The 19173-nt window shown below is 34.3% G+C and overlaps 1 protein-coding gene across 1 annotated transcript in view; it reads right to left on the bottom strand.

Annotated features, from left to right (window-relative positions):
- FBXO11 (F-box protein 11) overlaps positions 1-19173 on the bottom strand; it is a 99416-nt gene that overhangs the window by 8089 nt on the left and 72154 nt on the right. The window contains exons 2-14 of the mRNA XM_019655861.1: positions 17538-17665; positions 17300-17381; positions 16187-16331; positions 13948-14077; positions 13200-13283; positions 12975-13107; positions 11767-11873; positions 11570-11681; positions 11378-11484; positions 11152-11289; positions 2848-3065; positions 1640-1725; positions 657-751 (exon numbers count right to left, since the gene is read on the bottom strand). Of these exons, the coding sequence (XP_019511406.1) occupies positions 657-751; positions 1640-1725; positions 2848-3065; positions 11152-11289; positions 11378-11484; positions 11570-11681; positions 11767-11873; positions 12975-13107; positions 13200-13283; positions 13948-14077; positions 16187-16331; positions 17300-17381; positions 17538-17645 (1545 nt within the window). The 5' untranslated portion in view covers positions 17646-17665. The remainder of the gene's footprint in view (positions 1-656; positions 752-1639; positions 1726-2847; positions 3066-11151; positions 11290-11377; positions 11485-11569; positions 11682-11766; positions 11874-12974; positions 13108-13199; positions 13284-13947; positions 14078-16186; positions 16332-17299; positions 17382-17537; positions 17666-19173) is intronic.

Raw genomic sequence — 19173 nt, 5'->3', positions numbered from 1 at the left:
TATAAGACGACCCCCCACTTGGAGGCATATTTTTCAGGGCCAAAAAATCGTCTTATACGCCGGCAAATACGGTATTTTCTTTCTTTCTTTCTTTCTTTTTTTTTTTAGCTGAGCCATCCTGCCACCTGTTGGCGGCTCAGCGGTTGCTTAGCTTGGGCCGGGACTCAAACCGCTGTTGCTCAGAGCTCAAACTCTTGAGCGAGCTCTTAACCAACTGAGCCACTTAGCCGGCCCATATTATTACTATTTTCAGTGATATGATTTTACTTCCGGAAAATTTCCGAGATTCATACAGTAGTCACATTGGCAAAATTCCAGTGTAACAAATATAACTCAGACTGCCAATCAGTGTTACGAGTTTAGCCCATGTTGTCAATTATAAAGACTTTAATAAAAAGGTGGATCTTCTATGCCTAAATTTAGTCAGTTGATTAAATTTTATAGAATATTACATTCACTATAAAATTAAAAGCCATTCATATATACTGGCAGGGAGAACAAGTCTTATTTATTGTCTAAATATTAAAAAGAGCGCAACAAATTCATACTCTAGAAGTTGAATATGGCTTACCTCAAGCTGGACATAATTCTGCCCCCTCCCCCTTGCTCTCCTGGTTTTGATGCATGAGATTCTAGAACCATATTCATTAACTTACCACATAAATCCCACCATGCTGGCCATCGTGAATTTTGTTATGTCGAACAATTGGACAACTGTTTGTCCTAATCTGAATTCCTGCTAATGCATTTCCTATTTAAAAGTAAAAGTTACAATGTCAACATATGGAGCCTAGTGAAACATAGTACAAGTGATACATTACATAGTAGTTAAAATTCTTACCAGAATTCTGTGAAATATGTTATATTCAGAAAGATATTTATGTCCTAAGAGTATTATAAGATAAAACTAGGGAACTAAGTAAAAGGAATAAAAAGAATTGTAGGTAATATAGGTATAATGGTTAAGGGAAGAGATTCCTGGCGTGGCTGCATACTTTTGCTTACAGGAATTCTACCTACTTCCTGTGTGACTTTGAATAAGTTATTTAACCTCTCTGTACGTTTGTTCCCTGAACAATAAGTTCAGGGGATATTTAGTATTGTCTACTTCACAGAGTTGATGTGAATGTTATATTACCTGATTCAGGTAAGGTGCTCAGGACAGTACTTGGCACTAAGTAAGCACTACGATAAAGTACTATAAAATAATTGTGAGCAAAAGAGAAAGTACAGGGACTTATCAGTGTCTAGTACATAGATATTTAGTGACTGCTGAATTAATACCTCAAAAGACTTAATGAGGGATAAGTATTTTCCTATTCTAGTTAGTACCAGAGTGTATTAAACTACCACAGAAATAATTTATTAATTGTTCAACAATGAAACAAATCTAAGAAAACTGTCGATACTCCTTGAGACTATCTTCTTTGTATTTTTGTCCCTGGTATCTGGCATAGTGCCATATATATAGTAGGTACTCAGTAAATGTTTAAGTGATTAACTATTACAGAAGAATCTTAATTAAGAATTTGAATAAACTGGTTGTTCTATTTGGATGGTTTCAAAACTGGTCCATTTTGCCAATGTCAGGAAGATAGGCAAAGCTCTAAAATTTTGTAGAATAAAACCACATGCTTACCATAAATGTCATTTCCTTCAATAAGGCCTCGTCCATCACCAAAGATATAAACTCCCCCTTGATTTCCATTAAATATAGAATTCCCCCTATAATTGTATGAAATAATAAAAAAACAAGCATCTATTCAGCAAAGTTTGTTTTATACAATTAATTGTAAAGTCACTCATGGTCATGTGACCTTGGAAAATTATTTAACTTCTATGGGCCTTAGTTTCCTAATCTATCAAATAAGGGACTCAGACTAGATGATTTCTAAATTCCTTTTTAGTTCTAAGGCCTAAAGCTTTGGAAAAGCCATCTAGTATTGGAGGCATAATAGCATTCTTAAAAACTCCCCTCAAAACAGCTAACACATTAAGAATGCCTTCTTTTTAGCTGATGTACAAGCATTTGCTGAATATTAACAAGATGGAAATCCCACACTCTACTTTCATAAAACCAGTGGAAAAAAATTTGACAATCAAATATACTTCATGGTCTTTGATTAAATTATAATAGCTCTGGTCAACAGTCTTAACTAATGCCTTTAAGTCTGGATCTATTTGTTTCCTTACTGTGGCCAGAGGGAGTGGCAGGAACTACTAAAGAAAGGTGACAGCTTGAAGTTTTTTTTTTTTTTTAGCTGAGTCATCCTGCCACCTGTTGGCAGCTCAGCTCCAGCTGGGAATCGAACCACTGTTGCTCAGAGCTCGCACTCTTGAGCAAGTTCTTAACCAACTGAGCCACTCAGCCGGCCCGACAGCTTTCTGAAGTTTTGACTTTTGTTATTCTTGGTTTCTCTGTTCAAGAATCTTTGAGATTAATTAGTTTCCTGAATTATTCTATCGGCTGACTTTCAGGGGAAAAAAAAAAAAAAAAAGAGAGAGAGATTACAGGTCATTCTGATTCCAAAAGAAGGTCACAGCCCTTTTTACTCATCTGTAATGCAGTTTGATGAATTTAAAATTAAAATCACAGCATTTGGAATTCTTCATAAAGTAATACTGTACATGGCTTAGATCACTAATGAAAAAACGAACAGATCACACAAAAATAAACGCAATAGCTATGATCATTGAGATGCATAGATTTTTACTAGGAAAAGTTATTTTATAGTAACCAGGTGTCTAGGAAAAAAAACATTAAGAGTTAAAGCTAAGTATCTTGACTTTTCTTAAAACATAAAACAACAAAAAAAGTAATTTCCAATCATAATTACATATAAATACCTTATTGTTGGGTCACTATTTGAGGTAATCCATACACCTGCAAAGTTGTTTGCATAGATTTTATTCTCTATGAATTGTCCTCTTCCTTTTTCATGGACATATATTCCTCCGGTCTGCCCATGATGAATTTCACATCGGACCACTGTGGGGTTAGCATAGGCTTTTACTTCAAAGCCTGCTATCCTGTTTCTATGTATGTTACAACTTTCAAAGTAACCCTGAAAAATATCAAAATTAAACCTGTAGGTAAGGCTACTTTACAAAAAGAAACATTAAAAAAACTTTTTAATGTACACCTCGAAATTAAGTATCAGAAATGTTCAAGAGTAAGAATGAAACATAAGATACACACTGAATTTCAAATTATAAATATGGAAGGAAATGTTTTAACTTTAGTACAACGGAACTACAAATCTTCTAATTTAATCTGAGTATATTCAAAGCCAGGAAGAAAATAGGGGAAGATTTATTCAATAAATGCAAATAAATATAGTATTAAAGAAAATAAATCCTTATAGCTTTAAAAATGTCCCAAGAAACCAACTTCTAAAAAGTTGACCTGACCTAAGGACACAATCAGAGACTACAGAAAAGGAATACAAAATAATTTTCATCTTAGTCTAATAATAGGGAATTGGTTAAATGTTTTTGAAGATATGTTTTCATGATATACATACTATCATGTTAAATCAAAAGAAGAGTATATGCTTCAAGATTATATACATTAAGTATGATCTCAATTTTATTTAAATAACAATTTGAAGGGTGGATGAAACAAAAATATGAGGATTATCTGAGTAGTATTATGGATGATTTTTTAATCCTTTATATTTCTCTGAATTTCTTAAATTTTCTATAATGGAGATTTTACTTGTGAGAATAAAACTTACTGTAATACTGATATCCTAATTTCTAAGATTCAATCAAGACTGAATATTAAGAGGGAAAAAAAGGTATTTGTAAGATAGTACTTCTAAAACCCATTTATTTCCCCTTGTCTAGCTCCCTTCAAAAACTGAATGTGCTCTCCTCTTGTTCAAGTCCCTTTAGTACTAAGTATTTTCTTATGCTACTTCCATGTACTGACCTGTACTATTTCTGTATTTGTCATATCCATTTATACCAGATCATAATAAGTTCCTGAAGTGAAAGAACTACACTAACTTCTGAAGCATCTATACAGGACTTTACAGAAAGCAAGCACTCAAGTAAGATTGGATGAATTTTTTGCCAAATCTAAAAGAGTTTAAAATAGAATATAATTCTCAATACTCTAGTACAACCACATATTTAACTCTAAGAAAATTGGTTTCTGAGCATAACATTTGGAAGTAGTTTTCTGGTTTCATTTTCTACAAAATAAAGTGCAAATTATCTAAAATTTACCTCTTTACGTGTGGATTATAATCTTTTTTTAAATTGGGGGGATTACATAAAAAATAGCTTCTTTAAATATAAAAAAGATTTTTATTCTTTGATTTTATAACCAAATAAACATAAATGTACACTGGGTGAATATACAGATTATGGCAAAACTAAGCAAAGAAACAAAAACAAATTTAAAAAGAGGCTAGACTAAAAGAATTTAATGTCCTATTGAAACAATTCAACATTTTTCCGATGTTTTCATCACTGAGAAGGGAGCACTTAGTCTTAGTTCCTCTCTGCCTGGTGTTAAATGACATATCTAATTGGTAAACTTGAGAAAGAAAAACTGGGTATGCTCAATTCCCTTTTCCTCATGAAAGTGAGCTGCCCTTGGGGAGCATGCCTTCTGCTACTACTCCACAACCCACTGCTGGTGACTAAGTGGGTAAAAGCCTATTTAATTTTGGGGTTCAGTTAAACGGACCCGATTTGGGTCTCATTTTAAGCTCTATATTTCCATCTTAACATTTAAGAGTAATAAAGATAATATTTCAGCCTCCTTATGTTACTATTTGTTCAGAATGTGGCAGGGAAAGGTGTGCTATTTATTGGGCTTCCACAAGGATTCTATTAACAGGCCTCTGTCATGTCCTGGCTATACTTGTTAAACATACAATAGTACTACAAGTATACTTCACTACATATTGACTAAACATTATTCAAATGTGGGAATAGATCATTGCATAACTTCCCAAGGGGAGTACTTTGAAGGTGACTGTAGTGATATCAGCAATGAGGTATGTAACACTTTTTCTAGAGCGAGATCTAGAACTTAATTGACAGGCTGTGTGTGTGTGTGTGTGTGTGTGATCACTGGGATTTGGTGAATTAAATGATAATAGTCATTCTGAAAAAAAAATGTGGGAATGCTCTTTCTCTGTTTTTTCTTTGGGTTTTAATTATACACAGTAAGAGTCAACTAGATCCACAAGTTTATTTAAGCAAACAGCAGTCCCCTTTCTTTATTTTCCCTTATCCAGAGGCCCACTTTCAATTATTTTAGCTGGTTCTTTTCATCTACCTCCATTATTTTAAAATAAGCACTTAATATTGCTATATCTTGAGCTTTCAATTTTTGATATTATCTCCTGCCTTCCTATTAGGGAAGATGAGAATTGAGCTCTCCTACCTTTCTATCCTCCATCACACAAATTCACACATTGTATTCTTCCAATGTAGTTATATCATAATTTTGGTTAGACGAGTGTGCTATCTGGAGCTGAGCTATAAAGTATAACTATATATTCTTTGCTGCACTACTTTTTATTTTCCCTGAAATTATTATCTTATCCTTCTCCTTTGCTTAGATCTCTAGCGATTATCTATCCTAAACTTGCTACCAGTTGTTTAAGTCACCTTTTAATATATTTACATTCACATTAGCTTTATCAATTTATCTTCCTAAGTATACGCAAGTTTTAATAACCTGCTCTAATCTGGCCTGGTTGCCCTGGTCATAGGCACAAGGTCATTTACCATATTTAATTTAGATTAAGGGTTAAAAATGTCCGTTGGTTCTATCAACGATGGAGTTTGTAATCTGTATCTTTTGTTTTAAGGTAACTTCTGAGAAAAGAAAGTGGCAAAAAAATTTTTTCTTCATGTCTTAAAACCAGGAGCTTCTACAATGCTACAACTGTGATTTTATTTCATTCAGCAAGAACAATTGATTGATTTATAGTTTTATAATTTTATAAGGAAACTTATCTCTATTATTATTATGGGTTAAAGGGTACAGTTAATTTAATTTTGTTTTAAAATACATTTTAATGAAATTCATCTGTTTTGTTACAGATGCTTTAGTGCAAAATGGTCTAAAAATGCAGAACTATAAGCAGAATTTAGACAGAATTTGACTCTGCCTTTTAATATGCAAACCACAAAAGCTCCAACATATACAAAACTCCAAAGGCATGGACAGTTTACCCCATGTTATAATATGATTTATTCCTCATACCACAAAATACCAGATTGCTAAGACCTTCTTCTATATTTAAAATAAAAGCTCATTAACTTCTTAGCAGAAGCATTTATAAATTTCTGCCGAACACATTCTTGTGAGTCTTTGAAAAATCATCATTCTATCAAGTTAAAAACACTGATATAAAAAAGGTGAGACTAAGCATTTCATTTAAAATTTTTGAAATGAAATATTCTTTATTAAACTTGACAGAGTAAAAGGCATTCAAGAGTTTCTCTTTAAACTCTCCAAAAAACAAAAAAGAATACAAAGTAGAGAGAAAAAATATGCTATCTTCATTGACATAAACTTCCATAACCTCAAACTAATCTGTAAAACACTTGCCAAATACGTAGTATGAAATATGGACAAGGAAGAGTAGGGTACTCAGAGCACAAATGCTATCCTAAATCTTTAGCAAGGTAGTCTTCCCCAAGTAACTGAAGATTCTAATAAGATCTGCTAAAGTGATGAGATTTAGTGGCATGAATAGAACCTAGGAGAAGGAAACACTTTTCCTTTATTTTGTTTCTACAAGAAGTAAATCTTAAGAAGAAAATTCACTACACCAATGCAATTTCTATTGTCTAAAACTTAAGTTTCCTATCTAAGGAAGGCTATCCAAAGTAAAGTAAAAGGAGAAGAGAGGACAGCTAGATTTTAACATACAGAATCTGTCATTTGTCAATATGTCATGAGTTAAATTTATACATTTAGAATAAATGTCTCAAAAATTTTACAACAATTTGGCATTGCTATGGCATTTTAATTTTTTTTTTACAAAAATAACAGTTTGCAATGGATTGAATATTTAACAAAAATAATTAGAGAACTGTCAGCATTGAAAGAAAACTATTTTTAGGAGATTGGCAATTGTGATTATGTGAAAGAAAGAGAAAATCCTTATCTTTTAAAGATACATGCTGAAATATTTACAGATGACATGATGTCCGGGATTTGCTTCAAAATAATCCAGAGAATAAAGAAGAGAATAAAGAATGAGTGAGGAGGTGTAGATGAAACAAAACTGGCCATGAATTGATAGTTGTTGAAGGCTGAAGATGGGTTTATGGGGATTGATTATACTATTCTACTTTTATGTACATTAGAAAAATTCTATAACACAAAAATACATTTAAAAAATTGGAGATAGAAACCAAGTGGAAACAAAACAGAAAAAGAGACAAAACTATGGAGACACAGATTTGAAGAAATCACACAAAACTTATGGGAAAAGAACACAGAATACACAGCAACATAAATAATAGAAAACACAGCCAAGTTTATAAAGGAAGGAACATATGGAATAGGGAAATGGTAAAAGTAAAACACATTAACAACAAAACCCACATACAGCTACAGAAGCAGAAAAGCAAATCTCTACTAGAAAGAAAAAAACAATAACAACAACAACAATAATAATCTCAGACTTCTCAGGCACACTCAAATGCTAGAAATATAAAAATGACTACAGAATTCTGAGGGAAAGTACAGGTATAATCAAAACGGTACTCAGCCAAGTTGAAAGGTAATTGGTAGGCATTCTCAAGTGGCAAGAATTCAAACTACAATATCCATAAACCCTTACTTTTAAAAACAAACACAAAAAATGGCTAGATGACAAAGCTCAGCCATACCAAGAATAAATCAAAGTAATTCAGGAATGGAGAAACTGTGATAAAAGGACTAAAGGTAAATAAATATAGAGTAAATATAGACCAATAACTATAGAAATGTAAATGTTATAAACCTTTACAAAATAAAAATAAGAATATAAATAATGAGGTAGAGATGTTTATTTCTTCATTTTTTCATAAGGGGAGTTCATACTTTATTCTGAAGTTTAAATAAGCAGTTAACTGACAAACTCTAGAGTCATAACCTTTTAAATCCTAGAGGTATTTTTATGCTGGTTACTTTTTACAAAAACATTGATTTCTTTAAAATAAAAGAGTAGAAAATCTTTTATGATTCATTCTTATGAACACAGAAACTTAAATTGTAAGTATGTCATAGACAAGGAAAAGACAATTTCAGAGAACAAATAAATATAAATATATTTAAAGATAGAGGACAATACAGAAAGTAGGTTAAATATTATTCTGATGTTCTTTGAAGTTCTATAAAAAACAATCAAATTTTAAAAATGTTATATTTAGTGATGTCATCCAACCAAGCATAGGCTACCAACACAAAGATAAGCTAAAACAATACAGTTAAGTCTTTATTTAATGTGGTGGATAGGTTCTTGGAAACTGCAAACTTTAAGCAAAACAACATATGAAGAAACCAACTTTACTACAGGCTAATTGATATAAACAAGAGTTAAGGTCCTATGGCATATTTCTAGTCACAAAAACATCACCAAAATTCTAACTAAAGATTCAAAACACTTATATTAGACATTGAAGTAAATGTGAGCTATACATTAAAACAAGATTATTTTCTAACCTGCTCGCTCACTCGCCTGCCTGCTTGCCCTTCCCTTACCTCCCCCTTCCCTTTCCACCTTCCCTCTTCTTTCAGACTGGAACAATTTAGACACACTAATTAACCTAACATGCCCATCTTTGGGATGCAGAAGAAAACTGGAGCACCTGGAGAAAACCCACACAGACATGGGGAGAAACATGCAACTCCACCCTACAGTGGCCCCAGCCAGGAACTGAGTTTTCTTTTCTCATCAACATTATAACAAAACGTTATTCAAGGACTTGCTATACTTGGAATGGTAGAACATTCTACCAAAGGATTTTAAAGAACTGTGTCACAATACTAAAAGAGACAACAGGCTGCAGATATGCTTTATTGTGATCCTTCCCGTATAAATCTGTAATACCTTACAAATCTCTTTATTAATCCTTAATGGGAATATCTATCTGTAGCACTGCCTAAAGTTGCTGAAAAAAAGTTATAAAATTTATAAACCCAAATCTTAAAAAAAACAAAAAACAAAACTATATCAGGGGTGTGTGATGAGGAATAAATGATGACAAACTTTAATTTAGTAAGTGACCATCATCATAGGTCTTTTAAAAATGAGGACATTTACTCTGGTTAAAATTATCTTCGTACCTCAAATCATTTGTGAAGGAGACCAGAGGCATGCATAAATGTGATACTTGAATTATAGGTAACTCTAGGGCAAAGTCCAAAGGCAACACAGGCAAAGAAATACTAGCACAGTATTTACTAGTGTTTAGCCATAGTATAGTTTCATTACAAAATAAGAGACCTTTTAGGAACTAAAACCAATACAGGCCTCTAAGGGAAGGCAGAGTCTCAATACCTTTGCCCAGACTCCCCAGCTACCACACCTCCTTGGGAAAAACAGTAAAAATATGTAACAAAATGTCAATTTCTTTATTCCAGCTGGATAAGGGTAAGTCCTCATCTCCAGTCTGCTTTCTTATCTAAACAGACCCATGCTATAGCCAGAGTTGTAAGCCAATTATTTTTCTCATTTGACAGTTACCCCGGAAATGATGATAAACTGGATGGTCTGAAACTATTTAGGTCTATTCAGAACTAGAAAAGAGGGTGCTCTCCCCATGGTCTAGTTCAGTTTCAAAAGAGTTCTGCATTAGGGTTTTGGCACGAACAATGAAAATAATTTCCTCCACTAACTGATAATTTGTATATGTGAATCCAATGTTTCCAATACCATGTAATAGCAATAAAACTTCATCATAACCCTATGTGACACCATCATCACCTCCTCTCCCATCTCTAGCTCATCAAAAAATGTTTCCAACACTGCACTAGGACTTGGAAATTACCTCAACAAAAATTAGACATTGAACGAAAAGAATACCTGAATAGACATCGAAGAATATTATTTTGAAATAGTGGCCTAACAGAGCTTGCAAAGTCGTGTCTCTAGAAAACTGTACAAAATGACAGAATATTTATAAAACATAGTATCATCCATAAAGATGCCTAATTAACAGCTGTTAACAATTTTAGAACTGATATTTTTATTATCACACTATCTCTTACTAAAATTCTGCCAGTTAAAAAAAAAAATTTAGGGCTGGCTGAGTGGCGCGGTGGTTAAGAGCTGGCTTGGGGCGCCAGAGGGTCCCAGTTCGGATCCCACATATGAGGGCCAGTGACTCTGCCCTCTACAGCTAAGATGCTGAACAATAGCTCAACCTGGAGCTGGACTGCCATGAGTCGCCAGCGACGGTGTAGGCTGCAGCCCCTGCTGCAGTGGGTTGCCATGGGCTCCCGTGTATAGCCAGCAGCCAGCATGAGCGGCCAGCAGTCGTGATCAGCTGTCCAGAAGCCGGCGACTGATCTGCCTCGCCCGGGAAGAGCGCAATGATGGTGCCAACTTGGGCCAGTGAAGCAACGTCCTCCACAACTAGACTGAAGAACAAAAAGGACAGCAACTTGTCTGTTCCCCTTCCCCCAATTCCCCAGTGCTGTTCCTATCCCCCAAGTCTCCAGTAAAAATAAAAAAATAAAAAAAAATTTAAGAGAAATAAAATGGAAGTCAAGCCAATGATGAAACCATTGCTTCTCAAAGTGCAGTCAGTTTACAAACAACCTGTATTAAACTCATTTGTGGTGCTTATTACAGATGCATATCCTAGGTCCGATCCTTGAAAATTCTGGTTTATTATATCTGAGTAATTTTTATGCACACTTACAGTTGAGAACTACTGGATTAGGCCTTATTCCTCTCAAAGATTACATCAATACCCTAAGGACTCCATCTTTTCTACATGTATATGCTAGATCCATGAATTTACAGAATAAATATTGCATACTGATTTTAAAATATAATGCTGAAATCTCTTTTAAACTTGTATTCTTCAATTCAGGTAGTTTGATGATGAGAAAATGCTGAAACCTATTTGAAATTTAACTGATATGAGGTCAGTTTTTCTATTAAGAATAAATGTACTTACCATGCCATGATCAAATGTGAACACACCAACGTCACGTCCATGATGAATATGATTCCGTCTAATAATTGGGTTTCCATGATTTTTAACCCAAATCCCTGCTAAAGCATTATTGGAAATTTCATTATCCTCATATATTCCCTACAACAATTAATCAGAAATAAACATTAGTAGAGCTTTAGGAAAAAAAACATTAAAAAAGAAAAAAACCCACAAAATTAAAAAATACCTGTGCATGATCTGTTATATAAAGTCCAACATTTTCACAGTCGCTGATATTACAGTGCTTGATAGTGGGACATGCTCCTTGACCACTAACACATACTGCAGAGCCAACTGTGAGAAAAAGAATTTCTTTAAAAACCTATTGGGCAACAACACAATGACTCATTTTATAATAAACCATAAAGGAAACACTAACCTGTACATGTACTTCGGATGATACAGTGATCGATAATAGGGCTACAATTTACTGTAATCTCTAAGCAGTGGTGTGCATTGTGATGTTGAGCAGATTTATCATCAGGGTTAAACTGAAAAGTAGAAATTTTGTTTGAAATCAACAACCACTGCCTTAAAGATTTCAACATATATATTTTAAATCTTAAAATTCCTTACCCTTATTGTCATATATCCAACATAAGCATCTTCGGAACCTTCCATAAAAACAAAGGTTGAATCTCTAGTGTTTTCAATTATAACTTTGTCTGCTACTTTTCCAGGTGCTGTGGGGAAGATATTTTAAAGCATGTTACCTTTATAAGAAAGATGAAATGGAAATTTAAAAATTACTTTTTTAATCAGTAAAAATACTTTGCCACAAAACTAATAATTCAGTAGAGCACTTTTTATTGTTTTTAAGTTGGGTGCTTTTCTTGGAGGGAGAACTTCTAAAAAACATTAGCACTGAGTAGAAGATTAATACTCATTTTATCGATAACTGTTGCACTGGCCTTTACTACAGGCAGTCATATTTAAGGTAGATGTTATCTGAGTATCATTATACTCAAATCCATGTATAATAATACTTCTAAGATTCAACTACAAATAGTACTTAATATCAAATACAATGGCATATTAAAAAATGGTTTCTTGTGGAAACAAAATCACCACCTGCAGCACCAGAAAAAGAGGCTCAGAGAGGGAAAAGAAGGGGACAATGAGTAGGAAGAGAAAGAAATGTATTTAAACTTATTTCCAAAACTGGCCTTGACTTTAAAATAAAAATCATTAGGGAAAATTTTCTACACCCTTCCCCCTGTCTTCATGGTAGAAATGGGGGAGGAAAACAGAAAGGGCAGTAAATGCAAATTTCATTAACAAGTAACAATTACTAACCATCTTAAAAAGGTCTATGTACCATATTCTTAAAAAATCAGATAGAACAAATCTTCAAATGGCTGATCAGTGCTCAACAAATATTTATTACATGTATTCTTAGAAACTTCAGCACAAAAATAGCTTTTAAATAGTACCAAAATTTTTAAAAATCATATTTATGTTATTAAAAACACAGAAATAAAAACAGTAGCATCTTTACTTTCAAATAAAAGATAAAACAAATATTTTTCTTTTCTTAATGAATAACGAAGACAGTTGGACAAAGGACTGACATTAAGAAATATACATCTAAAAATGAAATAAATACATCTGTAATTTCTGAACACATTTCATTTCCATCACATGAAATATGCATATTTAATTGCTATTATTTTCTACCATTAAGTTATTATCAAAGGTCATCTGAATTTTAAGTCACTAGCATTTTATAAGCCCAGTTTGTAAATAAAATGTTAAAATTCTAATGATGATGCATTTCAAAATACCTGCACCAATCATGGTGATGGGAGATTCAATATATATCCATTCATCAGTATATATTCCAGAATGAACAAAGATAAGTCCATCAAAATGAGCTTCTTGTACCCCACCAAGGGCATCTTCAATTGTATCATAATACTACAAAAGAAAAAGTGTCAGTATAGAACTGAAAGATTACCAAGATTACCATTTTAAGTCTTCTAAAAATCATACCAACAGATCAAACATACCAACATATTTTCTCTTCCTTTATATCTTGCAGGGTTACTGTAAAAATGTTCAGCAAATCCTGGCTTTACATGTGCACCTTTATACTAAAATGTCAAAAAAAAGAAAGAAAAGGAAAAGAAACATTATATTCTAGATTAATTTAGTACTATATGAATATTTTAATTAAACATCAAAAATATTTATCAATTATTCCAGCTAGTTTTCTATTAGTGCAATGTAATATTTGGAATAGCTTGACTCAGTAATATCTAGTATGAAGAAACACAGTTTTTCAATCTCAGCACTACTGATTTTTTGGGACAGATCGTTCTTTGTTGTGGGGGCTGTCCCATGCATTGTAGAATGTTTAGCAGCATTCCTGGCCTCTACCAAATAGATACCACTAGCATCCTCTTCTCCAGTTGTGACAACCAAAAATGTTTCAACATTGCCAAATGTCCCTTGTGGAGCAAAATCGCCTCAGTTGAGAACCACTTGTAAAGGACCATATGAAAATTAAGCTAAATGTGAAACTTGTTCAACAACTACTGAATACTAATAATTTAAATATAAGTTCAAACAGACCCACAGAAAGTTTAACTGCTCTCAGGCTACTGATGTTTACTGCCACTGTTTAAATTATTAATAAGTATGCCAGTAATGAAAAGAATTGTTAAGTATTTTTTGGTTGATAAATGTTCATTGGCTTGAAACCGAGTTTAATTTTTTTTAAAAGGAACTTATATATTTTCTATTTATACTTCATACCAACTGCTGGAAACTCTCCTTCCAAGGATTTGGATGTTCATATTCTTCTGGATTAATCTGGTAGAATTTGCCAGGTTCAGGATGCATCATAGGGCGGGTATATTCAAATACTTCCATATATAATCGTTTCCTGAAGGGAGAAAGGAATTTAAAAGTTCTTCAGGGGGTAACTGGTTAGCTCAGTTGGTTAGAGTGGTGCTGATAACACCAAGGTTGCCGGTTTGATCCCTGTGTGGGCCACTGTGAGATGCACCCTCCCTAAAAGAGTCAACTATGCCATTGTAGCATGAAAGCAATGTGTAACCAATGACCATGGCTGTTCCCCAATTAAAAAAAAAAAGTTCTTCATAAAATGTCCTTTAAACAACTACAAAAAAATTATCTGAAGCTTCAAAAACTTATATGAATATAAAAAACAGAATTTTATATGTATTGTTTAAAAAAGTATAACTGCATATAAAAAAGTTTACTGCCCAAAAGAATAAAAAGTGTCAATCCTTCAAAATTTGACTGTTTAAAGGGAAAATAAGCCACCCTTACTGTAAAAACCTGATACAGTTATTAAAAAGGACAATTTTTAATAAAATATTCAAACTTAACTCTTCTTATACCTTCAGTTCATTTATCAATAACCATCAAATCTTAGAAATGGAGTGATAGTAACTATAATCACTTTCTGTACAAAGTAAAATGTTTCTTCTGTTCTCCTTTCTCTATTTCCTTTCTAACACAAATATTTTCTTTCCTTAAATTTAAGATGTATACCTTATCATAGAAGATGCTGGAAAATATAGAAATAAGTACAAAGAAATAACTTTGGGGGCGGCCAGTTAGTTCAGGTTGTTAGAGCACAGTGCTCATAACCCAAGGCTGCCGGTTCGATTCCCACATGGACCAAAGAGCTGCACCCTCCACAACTAGATTGAAGACAACTATTTGACTTGGAGCTGATGGGTCCTGGAAAAATACACTGTTCCCCAATAAAATTTCTTAAAAGAAAAGATAACCTGTATTTTCTTTTTTTTTTTAAGATTTTTTTTTTTTTAATGGGGAATTGGGGGGATGGGAACAGTGCTGGAGAATTGGGGGAAGGGGAACAGACAAGTTGCTGTCGTTTTTGTTCTTCAGTCTAGTTGTGGAGGACATTGCTTCACTGGCCCAAGTTGACACCATCATTGCGCTCTTCCGGGGCGAGGCACATCAGTCGCCGGCTTCTGGACAGCCCCTCACTGCGGCTGCTGGCCGCTCACGCTGGCTGCTGGCTACACACAGTAGTAGCCCATGGCAACCCACTGCCACAGGGGCTGCAGCCCACGCCGTCGCCGGCGACTCACAGCAGCCCAGCTCCAGGATGAGCTGTTGTTCAGCATCTTAGCTGTGGAGGGCAGTGTCACTGGCCCTCATATGTGGGATCCGAACCGGGGCCCTCTGGCATCCCAAGCCAGTTCTTAACCATCGCGCCACTCGGCCGGCCCGATAACCTGTATTTTCAATATATTCATTATTAATTGTTTACTATATTTCCTTCCAGTCTTTTTACCTACAGTTCGTTTCACTTATTACAGTTGTGATTTATATAGCATACAAAATTTATTATTCTGCTCTTTTTGTTTTTTATAACATAGCATTTTCCCATGTTATTAAAAACTCTATAAAAATCACTGTTCATGACTATACCCCAACCATCCAGGTAAGGCATTACATTGTTCACTTAGTCCATTCCCTTATTGCCAGACATTATTTCCAATTTCCCCCACTATTAACTATGCTGTCATGAAAAATTTATACATAAGGCAAAAAAATTTTCAGAAGTGGAGTTGCTGAGTCAAAGGACATGCGTATATTAAGGTTCATGAATACAACTATCAAAGTATTTTCCAAAAGCGATGTATATAACCTACATTCTCACTAAACTATGAGATTTAATTAATTAGCTGTTTAAAATTAGACTTGGTTCTATTTTTAAAGAGCAATTAAATGAAAAACATTTCACAAATCACTCAGTTGCTATTAACTTATGATAAACAGTAGAGAAAGTAATTCATTTGTTGTTTTATAAATATTACCTAGACTGATAACTCACATTTGTGATAAACTAGTAACTTAGAATTTACAAGCAATCTAATTTCCTTCTACTTAATTGTAACCGCCAATTCACACTTCAACTTTCCTACCATCTTTAGCATTCTGGGCAGCAAGTAATGTATCTTAAGATAATAAGACATAAATTTTCACTCACCACAAAATTGGATCATTAGCAAGCTCACTGAAGCGTTTACACACACAAGCTGCTCTACAAAGATCCTGTTCCAGCAAGTAAGAGAAGATTTTTAGAACCACTTCATCTGGCAGTTTCTCCTGAAGATACTGTTCAGCAGGTGCTGCTATAAAGAGATTAATAAACAAAATATAAGCAATCTATCGTGTTAACAATGACTGATTATTCAGAGAGCATAATTTTCATTTTATCTAACGAATAACTTTTATTTTGTGATGGCAATCATTTAATAAGCATTTTGCGACAGTCTCCCCAGCCTCATTGGGCAAGAAATCTGGTCCTTCTGAAGATGTCTCTCTCCATTGGTTGTGCCAGGGCCCACCTGCCCATCTGTGCAACTCAAAGCGATTGGCTACTGCTACTATCGTTTAGGAAGAAGCCAATCTGATTCTCTGTTCTCCTATTGGAGGCGGTGACTATCTAGGTCACCTGCAGTCCAGCTCACTGCGCTCTTCATCTGCGAGCAACTAACCAGCATTCCATTCCCACCTCTTCTGAGTCTTCCTTTACGGAACAATAATTACTTCTCTTGTACACGTGTAGGACCTATTAGAAGAACTTTGTGCATATAAACTCATTTAATCCTTATCACAACCCTGTAAGGGAGGTACTATTATTATCTCCATTTTACTTAGGAAACTGCAGCACAGACAGGTTAGGCTAGGGTGTCTTATCCAAGGTAAAAGGCAGTGGAGTTAAAATTCTAAGGATCCAGGAAGCTAAACACTATATTTCACAGATTCCCTTGCCAGAAAGGGTCTGGATAGAAATTAAAAAAAAAAAAGCATTTTGCTTTCATAAATGACACACATTTATCTTCTTTTATCTTTACTTAAGTATGCTTTCTTTTAGCTATTACGTGCCATTTCAGAAACTCGTGAAAATATATAAAAAGTATTTTTATGTAACAAAATCAAATAGGGAGATGTCAGAGTTGTCATATTTATTTTATGGCAATCGCTTTCTCAATCCCAAACATAACACTAAACTACATTTACTTTTAATTTTTTTGGTATCAAACAAAATTTTAAAAAAGTATTTGACCCTAACTCTTAGTTTCCCCATAGGAAATACCTGACAGATCTTGTGATTTTCCAGATACTCTTGCACGTTTTGCACGATGACCAAAGTTTTCTGTAGTTGAAGTCGAGGCACCCTTCAAAAACAAAATGAAAACGAATTAGTTTATAATAAGCAAATATTTTTACCATACATAATCATTACTTTTACAAAATGATAACATTCTCTTTTTTTGGTATGTTTTCTTACAATTATTTAATTACAAAAAGAAAAGCAGTTACATTTAATTTACCTCCATACTGCTCTTTGTAGGACACGCTGTTCTTTTCGGCAGAAGAGTTTTTCTACGAAGTTGGTATGGACTATTTTGTGCACCAGGACCTGATTCTTCTGCAACCATATCTGCAGGTACATCATCATCTGTTATAAACAAAAGCAATATATGAAAAATGACACCCATTTTTTAAGAACAGTTCTATGGATGCAGTAAATGTTTTAACAAACTTCGTATTTTTTTTGGGGGTGTGTGTGGAATACAACTTTTATATAAAATTCCAGCTAACTGGATGATAACCATCTGAAATAAAAGTTGGAATTCTAATTAATTTCTTACTTCAAAATAAATTCCAAAATAGACCAAAATCACTAGAAGAAAACAGAAAAAAATTTTTTTTAATGTTATAGAGAAGCTCTTTCAATGTATAACACAAAACTTGGGAGGGCATTAAAAAAAAAAAAAGGTGAGGAGGGTGTTCATCTGACAAGGAGAATGGGAAGGGGAGTTAAGTTCTACATGGTTAGAGCCCAAAAGAGTTGAGAAGGACAGCCTGGCAAGGGGTGTCAGAGTCAAAGCAAGGTGAGAGGATGTCCATGGAGAGGGACAGCTTAGTTTAGGTATCAGATACCAAGTAGAATGAAAAGGGTGTCCACAGAGAGCTGATTTGGCACAGAGTGTTGGTGCTCAAGAGGGGAAAGAAGGAAATGGTGGGGGAAGGGGAGAGGAAGAGTGAGGCAGGGGCAGAGAGGTGGCCTGGAATGAAGAGTCAGACAGAGCAAGGAGAGAAGGGCATCACACAGGAGAGGGGATGGTAGAACTAATTGTTAGACTGGTGCAGTAGAGGGACTGACCAAATAATAGGATAATGGAAGCCAGGTTTCTGTCAGAGAAGAGTTAAAATGTAAAAGCAATGACACTCCAATTGCAATAAGCATGACTAGCATTTGGATCTTGGCTTCTGAATAATATTTTCTATAAGAGGAATAAGGGTTCATTGGAAAAATGGCCAATTCAAGGTTGGGGAAAATAGAAGTTGAGCCTGGAATCTTGTGGGAGAAACAAGGAAGTGCTGAAAGAATGATGAGGACATGTAAAAGAACACAGAATTCAACCTGAATGGTCATCCACTAGCAAAATTATGTTGGAGCTTCAAAATTCATAATGATAGTAAAGGGATTATAACCCTGAATAAACAGCAACTCATAAATTCATACTGCTAAAAATGGATGATTAATTTGAAAGTTTGATAGGGAATGGGATGTTTAAAATGCCTCCCCCACAAAATACTTATTAAGTAGAAAGGGAAAAACAGTAACTCTATAGCAGAGATGCCAATCAGACACAGTCTTAATCAAGTGATCGAAGTAAACATCATTAACAGCACAAATTGAAACTGTGTGCCACCTGATAGCATACAAGATCATAGCATCACTTCTATGATATTCCTGACAAAGGTACATAACCTAAATCTAACTGCAAGGAAACGTCAGACAAACCAAATTTTTCTAATTTGTTTTGAGTCACCTTTAAAACTGTCAGTTGTGGGCCGGCCGAGTGGTGCAATGGTTAAGAACTGGCTTGGGACGCCAGAGGGCCCCGGTTCGGATCCCACATATGAGGGCCAGTGACACTGCCCTCCACAGCTAAGATG

This window comes from Hipposideros armiger, unplaced genomic scaffold (assembly GCF_001890085.2).
Source record: "Hipposideros armiger isolate ML-2016 unplaced genomic scaffold, ASM189008v1 scaffold_248, whole genome shotgun sequence".
Classification (NCBI taxonomy): Eukaryota; Metazoa; Chordata; class Mammalia; order Chiroptera; family Hipposideridae; genus Hipposideros; species Hipposideros armiger.
This window is presented reverse-complemented; position numbering and strand designations above follow the sequence as displayed.